General features: G+C 39.2%; 1 protein-coding gene across 5 annotated transcripts in view; it reads left to right on the top strand.

The window, feature by feature from the left end:
• The window catches only part of MIA3 (MIA SH3 domain ER export factor 3), a 53460-nt gene that overhangs the window by 21398 nt on the left and 16541 nt on the right, over positions 1–15521 (top strand). For 3 of the 5 annotated variants that reach the window (XM_065875475.1, XM_065875466.1, XM_065875455.1), the window contains exons 7-11: positions 9972–10103; positions 12996–13017; positions 13732–13820; positions 14442–14519; positions 14606–14716. In XM_065875475.1, coding sequence (XP_065731547.1) covers positions 9972–10103; positions 12996–13017; positions 13732–13820; positions 14442–14519; positions 14606–14716 — 432 coding nt within the window. Of the gene's footprint in view, positions 1–8907; positions 9019–9971; positions 10104–12995; positions 13018–13731; positions 13821–14441; positions 14520–14605; positions 14717–15521 lie in introns of those variants that run through there. The other 2 variants (XM_065875486.1, XM_065875482.1) reach the window with 1 other exon arrangement.

The raw sequence follows: 15521 nt of genomic DNA, 5'->3' as shown, positions 1-15521 counted from the left end.
CCCATCAGGTGAATTTTTTATTCCTGATATTTTATTTTTTAGCTCTAAAAGTTCCACTCAGTCCTATTTTATATCTTCCATTTCTCTCCTTAGTATGGTCATTTAAAAAAAATTCTTAAATATATTTTATGACTCTTTTAAAGCCCTTTAAAGCTAATATTCTGTCATCTCTTGCAATTTCTTGGTCTGTTTTTACTTATCTCTTAGTTATGGCATACATTTTCCTGCTTTTTTCCATGTCTAAAGTTTTTTTTTTTTTGGTTTGTTTCTGTTTGTTTTTTGGATGCTAGGCGCTGTGGATGTGAATGTTGTTGGGTGCCTGGGTTTTGCTGGCTTCCTTTAAAAAGGATTGAAGTTTGTTTTGCTAAGCTGTTAAGTTACTTGATGATCAGCTTGATCCTTTCTAGTCTTATTTTTAAGATCTGTTAGGAGGTGTAGTATATGTATAGTCTTTACTCCAGGGCTAGTGTTTCCCTACTATGATGACATTATTCTTCTGTAATGTACTAAATGCCTTGAGCATTCATTAATGTTAATTCATGCTGACTAGCTGAAATACAAATGTCTCCCAGCCCTGTGATAACTGGGAATTGTTCGGCTTCCAGCCTCCTTATAGTTGTTCTTTTTGCCTGTCATTGTTCTTTGCTGATCCTCAAGGAATCCTGCTTACACAGGTGCTGCTTTGAGTTCAGCCCAAGACTGAAGGAGTCATCCTTGTAGATTTCTGGAACTCTTTCTTTGTAGTTTTCATCTTTCTGGTAACTTTCCCTGCATATTTCAGGCACCTCAGTCTCCCTGAGCTCTGATCTCTGCCTCCTAGTGAGACTGGTGTACTCTGCTTTGGTTCTCCCTGCCTGTACTGAGGTCTAGAAAGTGCCTCCAGGTAGAAAGCTGGGTGATCACAGGGCTCACCTCATTTGTTTCCCTTCTCTCAGGAGTCACAATTGTGTGCTGCCTATTGTTCTGTTTCTGAAAAACTATTTTTTTTCACATATTTTGTCCAGTTTTCTAGTTATTTTCAGTGGGAGGGCAAGTATCAGATTAGTTACTCTGTCTATAGATGTCTCCTTTTTGTTTGTTGAAATGTATTCACTGAAGAAACAGGTTTGGCTGCTAGGGGGTATCATAGTGTGGATTTTGCTAACTGCATTCCCCTAGTACAATTGAACATTTTCCCTTGTTCTTTATATTTCTTGGGAATTGGTTGGTCAGATTGGTAGTCAGATTCAGTTTCAATTTTTTTTTTTCAGTTTCAATTTTGTTTGGCAAGAATACTTAATAGAAGATCTATACTTCTATCAGGAGGCAGCTAATGTCTAAATGTCCCTCTTCTTTTGATGTTACTAGTCATTGGTGACATTGACTAAATCTGTATCATAGACTGCAGAATGGTAATTGACTGTATTACTCCTACTTCATGTAAAGGCTGGGATACTTCTACAAAGAGAAATTTACAATCAACTATGCTTTACACTGAGATTTGGTGTGTATAGTTAAGGCAGTATAAATATTTGATTCTTTCTGTTTAAACAGTTTTCAAAATAATGAGTTGTCTTCCCAGCATTATCCAGAGATTCCCAGAGGCTTTTGTGTGTGTGTCTCTTCTAATTCTTTTTTAAGATCATTATGATGTCATGAATTTGAAAATATTTAGTGTGTTACAATCCACTGTAGTTATTATTCTTATCAGTGCTCAATTTCCCCCATTGTTGGTCAGTGGGAGCCTCTTCAGCTTGGCTCCTGGGCCCTTTTGACACCACCTCATGGTCACTGATACCTTCCTTGCTTTCTAGTGTAACTAGATGTTCCAAGCTCATTTTGTACATTTTCTGCCCAGATCTCGAAGGAGCTATTTCTCTAAAGAGCCCTGGTTCCTTTTAGTGGGAAATGGTATTTAGAGGCAACATTCTGGGTACTAAGATTGCTTATTGCTTTTGAGTTGGCCATCAGGTCTAGGCCTTTTTTAGAGGACAAAGCTAGGAAATATGTGGGGATTTTCTTATGTGAGTATTCATCATGATGCCACGTGGATGCTCCCAATCAGAATTAAGGATGCTAGTGGAATTTAAGCTAACCACATCTATCTGACATTGTATTTTCTTTCTCCAGTGTTGGAAATCTCAGTTTTTACTAACATCAACATAATTATTTACCTTATTTTACAATGTTCACATAACAGTATTAAAAATACCAATATCAACACTGCCACCAGCGATACGTTATTGAAAATATTGCAAGGATGTTTTGCAATTCTTTTTGTCTTTAACCTATATCCCACTAGGGTATGCCTGAAATAATCCCTTAATGTTGTTCTGCCACCAGCTTGATACACAGTTAGGTTAATTGTTTCATATTTGCTTTCAATTTTTAGGGATTTTTTAAAGATTTTTTATTTTATAATTATCTAACATTTACAAGAGCCCAAGTCAATTTGTAAAACAAGGTCTATTCAGAGAAGTCTAACTTTTGTCCTAGTGTTATCCAACCTGTTGATACCCTCCTCTATAGGTATTTTAAAAATTAATTTCATCATCTATCCTACCATTAAAAAATAAGCAAATGATTTCTGCATCTAGCCAAGATAGATTTTTAGGTACCAGCTTTACCCTCCTAACTGAAACAGCTAAAAAGAAAAAATCAGACAAAATACATGAAACAACAGTTTTCAAGTCATCTGGTAACAAAGGACAGTAATTCCTGAAAGATAGGGAACAGATGCCATGAGGGCTACAATTGTTACATTTTATTGCCTTGAGAAAGTTCCAGGCCTGTGGCACAGAAAGGAGGAACCCTGAGTTAAGGGGATGGAGCTGAAAGTCCAGGGAAAGCAAAGCAGCTAGAATTCCCAGCGCGGAGTACCAAAAGGAGAGCGCTACACAGAAAGAGAACACTAGGGATCTTTGAGAGGTCCCCTTCGAGTATTCCTCAGAGTACTGATCAGCACGTGAGTGTGACAACACTATTCAAGGTCAGAGAAACACATCAGTTGCTGACACAGGGCCAGGAACAGTACCTGCTAACTCTAGGGGAATTGGGTAGAGTTTCAGAAGGGTCTTGCCTCAGACTAAATGTTGCTCATGCCTTACATAACTAATCTTAAAAGCAAGACCCAAAAGAATCAAATTGTTTCCCAGTAATTTACCTGCATCCCAGGACAAAGCTTAAGAATATCTGCTGTATTAGTTAGGGTTCTCTAGAGAAACAGAACCAAGAGTATATACACATAGGTAGAGATTTATTACAGGGAATTGACTTACACAGAGATGGAGGCTGAGAAGTCCCACAGTATACAGTCTGCAAGCTGGAGACCCCACAGAGCTGGTGTTGTAATCAGTCCAAAGTCCAATGGCCTGGGGAGCCGATGACAAGATTCTAGTCTAGGTCTGAGGGCCTGAGAAGCAGGAGCACCAAGAATAGAAGACTGATGTTCCAGCTCAAGAAATCAGGGAAGACGGGACAAATTCCTTCTTCTGTACTTTTTTCTATTCAGGCCCTCAGTGGACTGGATGATGCCCACACTGGAGAGGGCAACGTACTTTACTGATTCCATCAATTCAAATGCTAATTTCATCTGGAAACACACACAGACATATCCCAAAATGACATTTAATCTGGGTACCCCATGATCAGCCAAACTGACATAAAAAATTCACCATCACGTTTATTCATAATGTATGGCATCCAGTCAAAGATTACCAGGCATGCGAAGAGGTGAGAAAAGATGACTCATGATGAGGAGAAAAATCAGCCAGTCAAAACCAACCAGGAGGGCTTCCCTGGTGGCACAGTGGTTGAGAGTCCGCCTGCCGATGCAGGGGACGCGGGTTCGTGCCCCGGTCCGGGAGGAACCCACATGCCGTGGAGCGGCTGGGCCCATGAGCCATGGCCGCTGAGCCTGCACGTCCGGAGCCTGTGCTCCGCAACGGGAGAGGCCACAGCAGTGAGAGGCCCGCGCACCACACACACACACAAAAAAACAACCAAGAATTGCCAGAGATGTTAGAATTAGGCAACAATACTGAACAGTTATTATTACCATTTAAGTAGAGACATGAAAGTTTTTTTTTTTTTTTAAAGGACCCAAATCAAACTTCTAAAGATGAACTGCCTGAGGTGATAAATATACTGGGTGGGATTAATACTAGACTAAACATTGTAGGTGAAAAGATTAGTGAACTTGAAGATACAGCAATAGAAGCTATCCACAATGAAACATACAGGAGAAAAAGGACTCAAGAAAAATGAACAGGTCGTCATTGAGCTGTGGGGACACTTACAAGCACTGTAATAAATGTATAACTGGAATCCCTGCAGGAAAGGATAGAAGGTGTGTCCAGAAAATTATTTGAAGAAATAATGGGCGAAAATTTTCCAAAATTTATGAAAACTATAGACCCACAGATCTAAGAAAGTCAACGAAACCCAAGTACAAGAAGCATGAAGAAAACTACACCAAGACATATCATAGTCAAGTTGATCAAAATAAGTGATAAAGAGCAATCTTAAAAGCAGCTAGAGAAAAGAGATTTTAGGAAGTAAGATAAGGTTGACGTTAGGTTTCTTGTTGGAAACAAGGAATGGGAGAATGCAGTAGAATAATATCTTCCAATATACTTCAAGGACTTCCCTGGTGGCGCAGTGGTTAAGAATCCGCCTGCCAATTCAGGGTACATGGGTTCAAGCCCTGGTCCGGGAAGATCCCACATGCTGTGGAACAACTAAGCCCATGTGCCACAACTACTGAGCCTGCGCTCTAGGGCCTGTGAGCCACAACTACTGAGCCCATGTGCCTAGAGCCTGTGCTCCGCAACAAAGATAAGCTACCGCAATGAGAAGCCCGTGCACAGCAACAAAGAATAGCCCCTGCTCGCCACAACTGCAGAAAGCCTACGCACAGCAACAAAGACCCAACACAGCCAAAAAATCTATTAATTAATTAATTAAAAAATATATGTATATACTTCAAGAGCAATATTGTTAATCTCCAATAGCATACCCAGCAAAATAATTTTCAAAAACAAAGATTAAATGAAGATTTTTTTTCCAACATACAAGAGCTGAAAGAATTCACCAGCACATCTGCACCATAAGAAATGTTAAAGGAAGACCTTTAGGCATAAGGAAAATGACAACAGATGGAAATAATGGAGCTACACAAAGGAGTGAAGAATGCAGAAATGGTAGCCATATAGGTAAATATATAAAATGATTATCTCATTATTTAAATATCTTTAAAAGTTAATTTACTGTTTAAAGAAAAATATTATTAATGTACTATGGGGTTTAGAAAATATGTAAAAATAAAACGTATGACAACAATAGTTTAAAGGTCAGGAGAGGGAAAAGTGGTAATAACTCTTGTGTAAAATTCTTATTGCATATATGAAGTAGTATAGTATCACTTGAAGGTAGACTGATAAGCTAAAGATGTATAGTATAAACTCTGAAGTAACCACTAGAATAACAAAACAAGGAGTTATAGCTAATAAACCAACAAAGGAGATAAAATAGAATCATTAAAAGGCTTGATTCAAAAGAAGGCAGAATTGGGGAAAAAGGGAACAAAGAACAGATGGGACAAATAGAACAAAAAAAAGATGCTAGGCTTAAACTTAATCATATCAAGCCACAGACTAGGAAGGAATCATTGCAAAGCATATATCTCATAAAGGACTTATATCCCAAATATATAAAGAACTCTCAAAACTCATTAATAAGAAAACTGATAACCCAGTAAAATAACAGCACCAGAGAAGATACGTGATGTGGACAGCAGATAAGCACAGTAAAAAAAAAAAAAAGCTCAACATCATTAATTATGAGAGAAATGCAGATTTAAACCACCCTGAGTTATCACTGCACACAGTAGAATGACTAAAATTAAAAAGACAAAGTGTTGGAGAAGATGTGGAGGAACTGGAAATATACACTGCTGGTGGGGATATTAAAATGGTACAACCACCTTGGAAAACACTCTGTCAGTTTCTTAAAAAGGTGGACATACGCCTGTCAGATGATCCAGCCATCCCTCTGCTAAGCATTTACCCCAAAGAAAAATAAGTTATACATCCATAGAAGGCCTTGTTATGTCAATCTTCATTGCAGCTCAATTTGTAAAAGTCAAAAACTGGAAAAAACCCAAATGTCTATCAGCAGGTGAGTAAGTAAATAAATTGTGGTTTATCCCTACAATGAAACACTACTCAGCAGTAAAAACCAATGACCTACTGATATATGCAGCAACATGGATGGATCTCAATTTATACTGAGTGAGAGAAGCCAGAGAAAATAGAATACATAGTGAATTATCCCATATATATAAAACTTCAGGAAATGCAGACTAATCCATTAGGACAGAAATTCTGTGGCAAGTGGTGGGAGGTAGGGTTACCAAGGAGATGAGACTTTTGGAGGTGAAGGATATGTTCATTATCTTGAATGTGATGATAGGTTCACAGATGCACTCCTCTTACCCGGATGTGCACTTTTTTGGTGCAGTTTATTGCATGTCACTTTTCCCTCAAAGCTGGAAAAAAAAATAACTTCTCCTTTTATTTTTTTAGATAAAAATATACTTTTCTCCACCCCCTTTTAAAAAGATATGTGTATTCTAGACATCATACCCTAGCAGTATATAGAATTATTTAATTTCTTTTTTCCAGTTTCGCAGTACAGTTGACTCTTGAACAATACGAGTTGGAATCGTTTGGATCCCTAATTGTAGGCGGATTGTTTTCACTAAATGCATACTGCAGTATTATACAATCTGCAGTTGGTTGAATCCTCGGATGCAGAAGGAGGATACCAAGGAAACTCGCGTAAGGAGGGCCCACTGACTATAAATTGTACAGAGATTTTTGACTATTCAGTGGGTTTGTACCCCTAATCTCTGTGTCGTTCAGTGGTCAACTGTATACTTTAGTGTATTCAACAACTCTTCTGTCGATGGACACTTTGGTTATTTCCAGTCTTTTGTTATTATAAATAATGCTGGAATAACATGGTTTTGTGCATATATCTTTCCAGCATTTGTTCTTATGTTTCTCGTATCTTTGAGATAGAACTTTCGAAGTTGGATTGTTGCATCAGTAGGTAATTACACAGGTAATTTTGGGAGACGTTGCCAGATTACTGTTTATAGGGGTTGTTATCATTTTGTATAATGATCAGTGCATAAGAGTACCCATTTCCTCTGCATTCTCTCACTAAGAATATGTTGTCAAATGTTTGGATCTTGCGAATATAAGTGAGAAATGGTATCTCAGTGTGGGTTTAATTTGTATTTCTTTCATTACGAGTGAGACAGAGCATGGTTCCCTGTTTGTGAGCTATTCCTACTTTTCCTGAGGACTATCTATTCATTTTTTCAGCTCATTTTACTATAGGTTTGCTGGCCATTTTCTCTATTTGTAAAGTTCTTTATATTTTAGGAATATTAACCCTTTGTAATATGTTACAAATATGTTTTCCGCAGGTTTTCATAGTCAGGCTTTGTTTATTTTGTATTTTTGTGTCCACGGGCTGGACACTTTTTTTTTTTTTCTCCAAGTAATCAAGGTTACAAATCTTTTCGCTTGGCTTTTGAGACCTAATTAGGAAGGTTTTGTTCACTCGTAATACATCCATATTTTTTTGGTAGTAGTTGTTTGTTCTCATTTTTTACATTCAGGTTTCTGACCCATTTGGAATGTATTCTTGTGAATAGTGAGAAAAAGATCGAATTTTTATTATTTTCCATTTGGTTATCCAGTTAGGCCAACACCACCTTATTAAATAAAAAGTCTTTTTCCTCCAACTGACTGTTACTGTATGCAGAGTTGCCAACGCAGTTGGGCCTATTTCTAGATTTCCTGTTCTGTTCCATGGTTTGTCTATTATTGGGCCAGTACCAATAATAGACAGATTATTATAGACATAATAATGTTTTAATTACAGAGCCTGCTTAAACCGCCTGCCTACCTTCCACCCATGCCATGCCCTTCTTTTTCAGGCTTTTCCTGCTTGATTGTTCTAATGAATTGGCTTTATATTCAACTCATAGACATACCTTTAAAGATCTGCAAACATCGTCCCCCCGCCCCAGGTTAAATATCCTTAGTTTCTTCCACTTTCAGAACGCAATTTCCAGACTCCTCCTTGCCCTTTCCCACAAGTCCTATAACCCTAAAATGTGGGACCCAGAACTGACCTCATTGGCATAGGTGTGGTAATGACAAGATTCCCTAGAATTACACTTTTTAAAGGGGCATCGGCACGAATGTGGGACAGTGTGGACATTTGGAGTCCAGGAAGGGCAAAAGCAAGGACTGGAGCGGGCTGGGAAGGAACCTGGCCCAAGAGACGGCGGCCGAGGCAGGGGGTGGTCCATCGAGGGAGCGGGAACGGCTGATCTGTCTGAGCATTTTAGGGCAGGTGCCCGGCGTCTCAGTACCTGGTGACAAAAGGATCCAGCTCTGGGCGAGAGTTAAGTGGCTGGCCTTTCTCCTTTCCCCCAGCCCCCGCCCACTCTCCTCCTTCTCGAAGCTCCCAGGCCCATGGAACAGCGCTTTCTTTCCCAGTTCCTGCCGCAGGTGAGCCCCTTCATCTTCACCTCGTTACTTGGTTTCTTCCGCGGAGGTCTCTTCGCTCTGCTCCCCCGCCCCACTCGACCATTGGTTTCTTCCGCTACGGCCCCGCCTACGGCGGGCCCGGCCTCCGTAGACTCGTGTACTTCCGCCCGGGGCCGTGTCTGATGACGTGTTTTACAGGAGGAGTAGGGCGAAAGTGCAAGCTGCCGGGGCAGGCGAAGTTCAGCCCCAGGTTCCGCCCCCTGAGCCGGGTCCTTTCCGAAGGAGGAAACGGTGACAGAGAGGGGGTCCGGTGTCGTCCCGCGGGGAAGTGTCGTCTCCGCTCCGCTGTCCCGTCACGATGGACTCAGTTCCTGCCACTGTGCCTTCTGTCACCTCTTCCCCGGGGGACCCGGAGCTTCTGGGACCCCTGTCGGTGCTCTACGCTGCTCTCATCGGCAGGCTCCTGGAGGTGATGGGCCCCCGCTCCCAGCTCTGGCAGGCGGGTGGACGAGTTCTGAGCGGACGGGTACACTGACTGACGGGGCGAAGAGGAAATAGAGTGTGTCAGGCCCGAAGCGGGCGGGACGTTTCGGTGCTGTTTAAGGAGATGATGGGAGTGTATTTGAGAAGGTTTTGTCGCGTGTTCATTTTTTAATTACTTACGATGTGCCAGGCACTGTGTTACTTTCTGGTCCACAGTAGTAATCAAAACAAGCGAGCGTCATCACGTCCCTATGGCTCCTTTTCATGTCATCCTCCGCACCTTTGGGGGATGGGGCCAATATGATAGTTAACTTCTACAGGGCCGTGAAAACAGTGTAGAAGCAGACAGGAGTTTAATGCGCTGTCGTTGAGGAAACTTTTAAAATGAAAACATTGGGTTTATAGAAGACAGTTAAATTCAGAGCAGTCTGTCTAAACCAGTTAGTTATCAGGAAGTGCAGTTTCTCAGCGTTTGTCTTCCTGTGAGTAGAAAACAATATTTCAAATCTTAGAGGAAAAGCTGATATTTGCGTTGTTCATTATCGCTTAGGTTTTATTTGCAGCCCTGAAAGATTCTATAGTATGTTTCAACTTTTTGTTTTATGTGGCTTAAGTCATAAAAACCAGCTAAGAGAAAAGTATGATCCAGAGGGATTCGAGCCACGTGTTGGACAACATGATGTGTAGGGCTTATTGCAAAATGGAAATATATGCTCAATGTAAAGACAGATTTATAATGTTTTAAAATACGTCAAGCCAAACAAGAAATAGGAAGCCGCCAGTATCCTCTTTTTATTGAAGCAGTGGAAACTATTGAAGAACTTTGAGGGGATCGCTATGTAATGGAGTTTGAATTAGATTTCTGCGAATGATTCTCTGTGACTGCTTTATTGTAAATTTCTGTCAGGTTTCCCACAATTTCTAATATCTCTATTTCAGCTAGTTGCTACATTGCCTGATGATGTTCAGCCTGGGCCTGATTTTTACGGACTGCCCTGGAAGCCTGTACTTACCACTGCCTTCTTAGGAATTGTTTCATTTGCCATTTTCTTCTGGAGAACTGTCCTTGCTGTGAGTAAATAAAATTAACGTATACCTTTAGACTCATAAATACAGGACTGTTTTATAATCACTTGCCCTTTTGTTTATTTTTTAGTTACTAAGTTGAACACAAATTAATATTTATAATCCAAGCTAACAGTGTAATCTTTGTTGGTAAAGACATAGGTGAACAAGACGGCATGTGTATAATCTCAATGGGAAAACTTCAGTTTATAAGTCAGAAGCATTAAAAATGTTCGTGTCCTTTTATATAGTATAATACCATATCTAATAGTCTATTCTAAAGAAGTAACCGATCATACATTAGAGATCTTGTATAGGGTGTTAAAAATGGAACCGTGTTTATTAGAGTGAAAACTTCACAGAACCTAAATGATCCATCATGGGGGGCTTATTAAATTATTGTTCATCTATATAATGAGGTATTAGGCAGCTCTTAAAATTTATGTATTCCAAAGACATTGGGGCACAGAAAGTGCTCACAATTTAATGTTAAGTGGGAAAAAGCAGAAACCAAGACTTTAAAGTGTAGATAAACTGTGTATTATATAAACGCATATATACGTACAGAAAAAATGCTGCAAATGGTAAAAATATTTATCAGGAGAAGAGGTAAATTTTCAGTCCTTTTCCTTATATATATCTGTTTCACAGATTTTTCTAATTTGATCATGTGCTGTTGTGTTCAGAAAACATCTTTTTATTTGGAAATACGTATTATATAGTGTCCAAAGACACACTATTAAAATTTTTATTCCTTGGGGTCTTTTTCTGTGTATAATTTGTCTTTCATGCTTTATATATATATATATATATATATATATATATATGTATGTATGTATTTTCGTACAGATACATGCTTATGATTCTGTTTCGTGGTCATCTAACATAATTGAGGAAGAAGTTATTCTGTGTAAATGAGCTTTGCAGATGAAAAGCTTTCAGTTTCAGTTGAAGCTTAACAGTTAAATGGCCAAAAGCATTGGATGAGTACCATTCTAAACTTTGAGTATTCTGATTTCTTAATTTTATCAGACATGTCATTGTTAATAAGCTTTCTCCTTGCACAAGTGATTGTAAAATCACTTAAAAAGAAGGGTCTTTTGCCTGGATTCTTGTGAAGACTCCTTAAACCTCATGGGGCCTTTCCTCAGATACAAGGAAAAAGAATAGAAAGGGTGAACAGAAGGGAAAACGGTGAAAACGTTTTCTGTTTCCCACTCTTAATTCTCCCATCTCAAAAACCCTGACATGGCTTAGATTTTTACAAGGTTATGTAGGCTTTATGTCCTAACTGCTGCCCTGCAGCCTCAACATTTGGGACCTTGGTCCCTACTCTCATTGCCTGCTTGTTGCATCTTCCTGCTTTCCCTCGCCTGTTGATTTGGGTGAAAGGAGGATAAAGGAAGCTTACTCCCTCATTAGCAAGGCTGTGACATTAGAGAAATAGTTATTTATTTCTGTGTTGGAACTCTGAATGCAGTTTCCTGTAACAGCATCGTTAAAAATGGTATTAGATACTGTAATAATATTGAGATCATGGATGATTTGTGGACTGATCTGAGCATCTCATCACCATTTATGATGTTTGACAAGGGAAGTAAATTCTGGGTTACAAAGATATTTAGTAACACTTTTTTAAAAAATTCAGTACTGCTTGTATTTTATTCTCCTGTAATTCGGTGCTGTCTTTAGGAGATGATTTAGAAGATGTTAGCTGTTATTTCTCTCATTGCTTGTGTATTTTCCTGTAGCAGTCTTCTTTTCCCTTTTAGATTTATGACTGCTATTTTTAGGGGGTTGGGAAAATCAGAGGCTGCAGTCTGTTAGATTTCTAAATTCACCCAATAGCCAACTTTGATTAGGAATTCTAAGATGTTTTCTCATGAAAGAGGCATATCTTAGGACAACAATCATGCCTTTAATTTTGTTTCCAGATCTCATTCTGGCTATTTGGGGTTGTCAAATAAATGATTTGGATGAGTGAAGCATTAGTATGCTTAATATGAAACCACTATTCCTCTTTTTTTAAATTGAGAAATAATTGACTAGTAACATTATATTAGTTTCAGGTGTACAAATAATAATTTGATATTTGTATATATTGCAAAATGATTGCCAATAAGTCTAGTTATTAACCTGTCACCAATACATAGTTACAAGATGTTTTTTCCCCTTTTCCCCCCTTTAAGATCTGCTCTCTTAGCAACTTCCATGTATATAATAATCCCTTTCCAATATGGAACTTAAGTCCTCTTTTAATAAGATTGGTGCTCATTGAAAAGATACATGAACGTATCTTTTTTATTTATTTTTGGCTGAGTTGGGTCTTCATTGCTGTGCGCGTGCTTTCTGTAGTTGTGGTGAGCGGGGGCTACTCTTGATTGCAGCACGCAAGCTTCTCATTGTGGTGGTGTCTCTTGTTGCAGAGCACAGGCTCTAGGCACGTGGGCTTCAGTAGTTGTGGCATGCGTGTTCAGTAGTTGTGGCTCGCGGTCTCTAGAGCGCAGGCTCATTAGTTGTGGTGCACGGGCTTAGTTGCTCCATGGCATGTGGGATCTTTCCGGAGCAGGGATCAAATCTGTGTCCCCTGCATTGGCAGGCGGATTCTTAAACACTGCGCCACTAGGGAAGTCCCCGTGAACGTATCTTTAGTTGCAAAAATAAGGTATTTACCTTAGTGCTTTTATCTATCATAAACTATTAATGAAGTATCACTACCAATTAAATTTGAAATTTTTTTAGCCTTTTCTTATTTTTTAATCCTGTGGATCCTTATGCTGAACCAACCATTATTAAATTTTCATTCTGTTACGATTTGACTATTGTGTTAAGAACTGTAATATTTCTATTAATAAGATGTCTTGATATCAAGTTTAATTTTATTTCTCTCTCTTTTAGGTAAAGAACAGAGTATATCAAGGTAAATATTCAGGCTTATTTTGTTACTTGTACTATTCCCTCAGTACTGGTATTTGATATGAGTTTTGTGTAAGCTAACAGTAGATATGGTGACTTCTGATCTCTGATTGACTTATTAACTCCTGAACATTTTACTAATCCTAGGTTGCTAGCTTAGATGACAGAGTAGATGGTGATGCGAGTAGATGAGATAGGAGTTGAGGTGGCAGCAGGGAGAAGAGGATTCGGCTTGGGCAGATTGACTTTGAATGTTGAAGTAGTGCAATTTATTACCTGTGAACAGTGTTCCTGTGCTAATGGTTTATTCAGTACAGTAAATATGTATTTAAGTAGATAATTTGAGGAATAGCGGTATGTCAGTATGCTTGCATTTTCTATTTCTATTTACAAATGGCATATATTTGAAATGATCACATTTTCTGAGAAGAAAGGTGCTCATGAAGGAGAAAGACATTGAGCTAAAACATTTTACTGTATTTCCTGTCTTTGAAATAAATTTAAATTGGAATCTCATTGAAGTAAGGGTTCTTATTATGTTTTTCTTAAATTTTAATATTTTTACACCCTTAGTGCTGTTAACTACAGTTTGCTTTTTAAAGGCATAATAGTTAATGCTGAGTTCATTTCCCTCAGAGTGCCAGATAGCATGTCTTTGCTGCTAATGCATTGGGTAATTCAATTTTTGATGATTTTATGGATTTCTCCCCCTTTTCAGTCACTGAACAGCAAATTTCTGACAAGTTGAAGAATATCATGAAAGAAAATGCAGAGCTTGTACAAAAATTATCAAGTTATGAGCAGAAGGTATTAATTATTCTTTTAGTTTTTTTCCCCCTGTGGTTCCAGCTCGAATTATTTCCTCCTGTCTTATAGTTCAGTTGTTATGGTGGGTTTTTTTTTTGTTGTTTTTTTTCTTCGGTACGCGGGCCTCTCACTGCTCTGGCCTCTCCCATTGTGGAGCACAGGTTCCGGACGCGCAGGCTCAGCGGCCATGGCTCACGGGCCCAGCCGCTCCATGGCATGTGGGATCTTCCCGGACTGGGGCACAAACCCGTGTCCCCTGCATCGGCAGGCAGACTCTCAACCACTGCGCCACCAGGGAAGTCCTGTTATGGTGTTTTTAAATCATATTAAAACATTTTTTTTTTATCTCCTACAAACTATCCAAACGTGAAGTAGCCATCATATGTGTAAAGTACTGCTTGCTTCTCTGAGGGATCTCCTATTTGGAGATAAGTGTTTTTTTTTTTTCTTTTGGCTGTATGGCCCGACATGTGGGTTCTTCCTGGACCAGGGATCGAACCTGTGCCCCCTGCAGTGGAAGTGTGGAGTCTTAACCACTGAACCACTGGGGAAGTCCTGGAGATAAGTTTTGGTAGCACTATAATTTATGTTTCTAAATTTTGAATGCTTTATTTTATTTAGATCAAAGAATCAAAGAAACATGTTCAAGAAACCAAGAAACAAAACGTGATTCTCTCTGACGAAGCAATTAGATTTAAGGTAAAAATCCCTTTTCTTTTTGAGATTGCATTCTAAAGACAAAAGAAAAATAATGAGTAATTATTATTAATACCTTTTTTTTGTAGGATAAAATCAAGAATCTTGAAGAAACTAATGAAATTCTGGGTGACAGAGCTAAAAGTTTGCGTGCTATGTTAGAATCTGAGAGAGAACAGAATGCGAAGAATCAGGACTTGGTAAGAGTTTTGCTGTTAAGTGTTACTGTAAATTGGCTTTTCAACTATTTTGTAGGTTGGATGAGATGAACTCTGCATTTTCCCATGCTTTAACTTGAATAATATTGGTTGGGAGTCGGGGAAGTTGAACCTACTTCTATGCATTTTCGTGGAATTTTAAATGCTAATACCCCAAGTTATTAATTTTACAGGCCTCAGAAGTATTTTTGTCCTCAGCCCTGGGTAATTTTCATATTGCTTGGCTCTGCCCTTTGAAACATGTAGAGCAAATAAGAAATAGTTGCCCCTTTGAGTGGTCTTAGTACTTTGTTTTGATTTGTTTTTGCATGGTTCTTTTCTAAAAATAAACTTTAAATGCTAGAACAGTTTTTTGTTTTTTTTTAAATTTATCTTTGGCTGAGTTGGGTCTCCATTTCTGGGCGCGGGCTTTCTCTAGCTGCGGCGAGCGGGGGCTACCCTTCGTTGTGTTGTGCAGGCTTCTCAGTGCTGTGGCTTCTCTTGTTGCGGAGCATGGGCTCTGGGTGCTCAGGCTTCAGTAGTTGTGGTGCACGGGCTTAGTTGCCCTGCAGAATGCAGGATCTTCTTGGACCAGGGCTCGAACCTGTGTCCCCTGCATTGGCAGGCAGATTCTTAACCACTGCACCACCAGGGAAGTCCCTAAAACAGTTTTTGAATTATATAAAAGTTGGAAAGATAGTAGAGAGGGTTCCCATATATTGCACACCCAGTTAAGCTTGATCACCTGGCTGAGGTAGTATTTGCCAGGTTTCTCTGCTATGAAGTTAACCCTTTTTCCATCCTCTGC

Source organism: Phocoena phocoena, chromosome 1 (genome assembly GCF_963924675.1).
Source record: "Phocoena phocoena chromosome 1, mPhoPho1.1, whole genome shotgun sequence".
NCBI lineage: Eukaryota > Metazoa > Chordata > Mammalia > Artiodactyla > Phocoenidae > Phocoena > Phocoena phocoena.
Note: the sequence above shows the minus strand (reverse complement) of the source record. Positions and strands in the feature narration are given on the sequence as shown.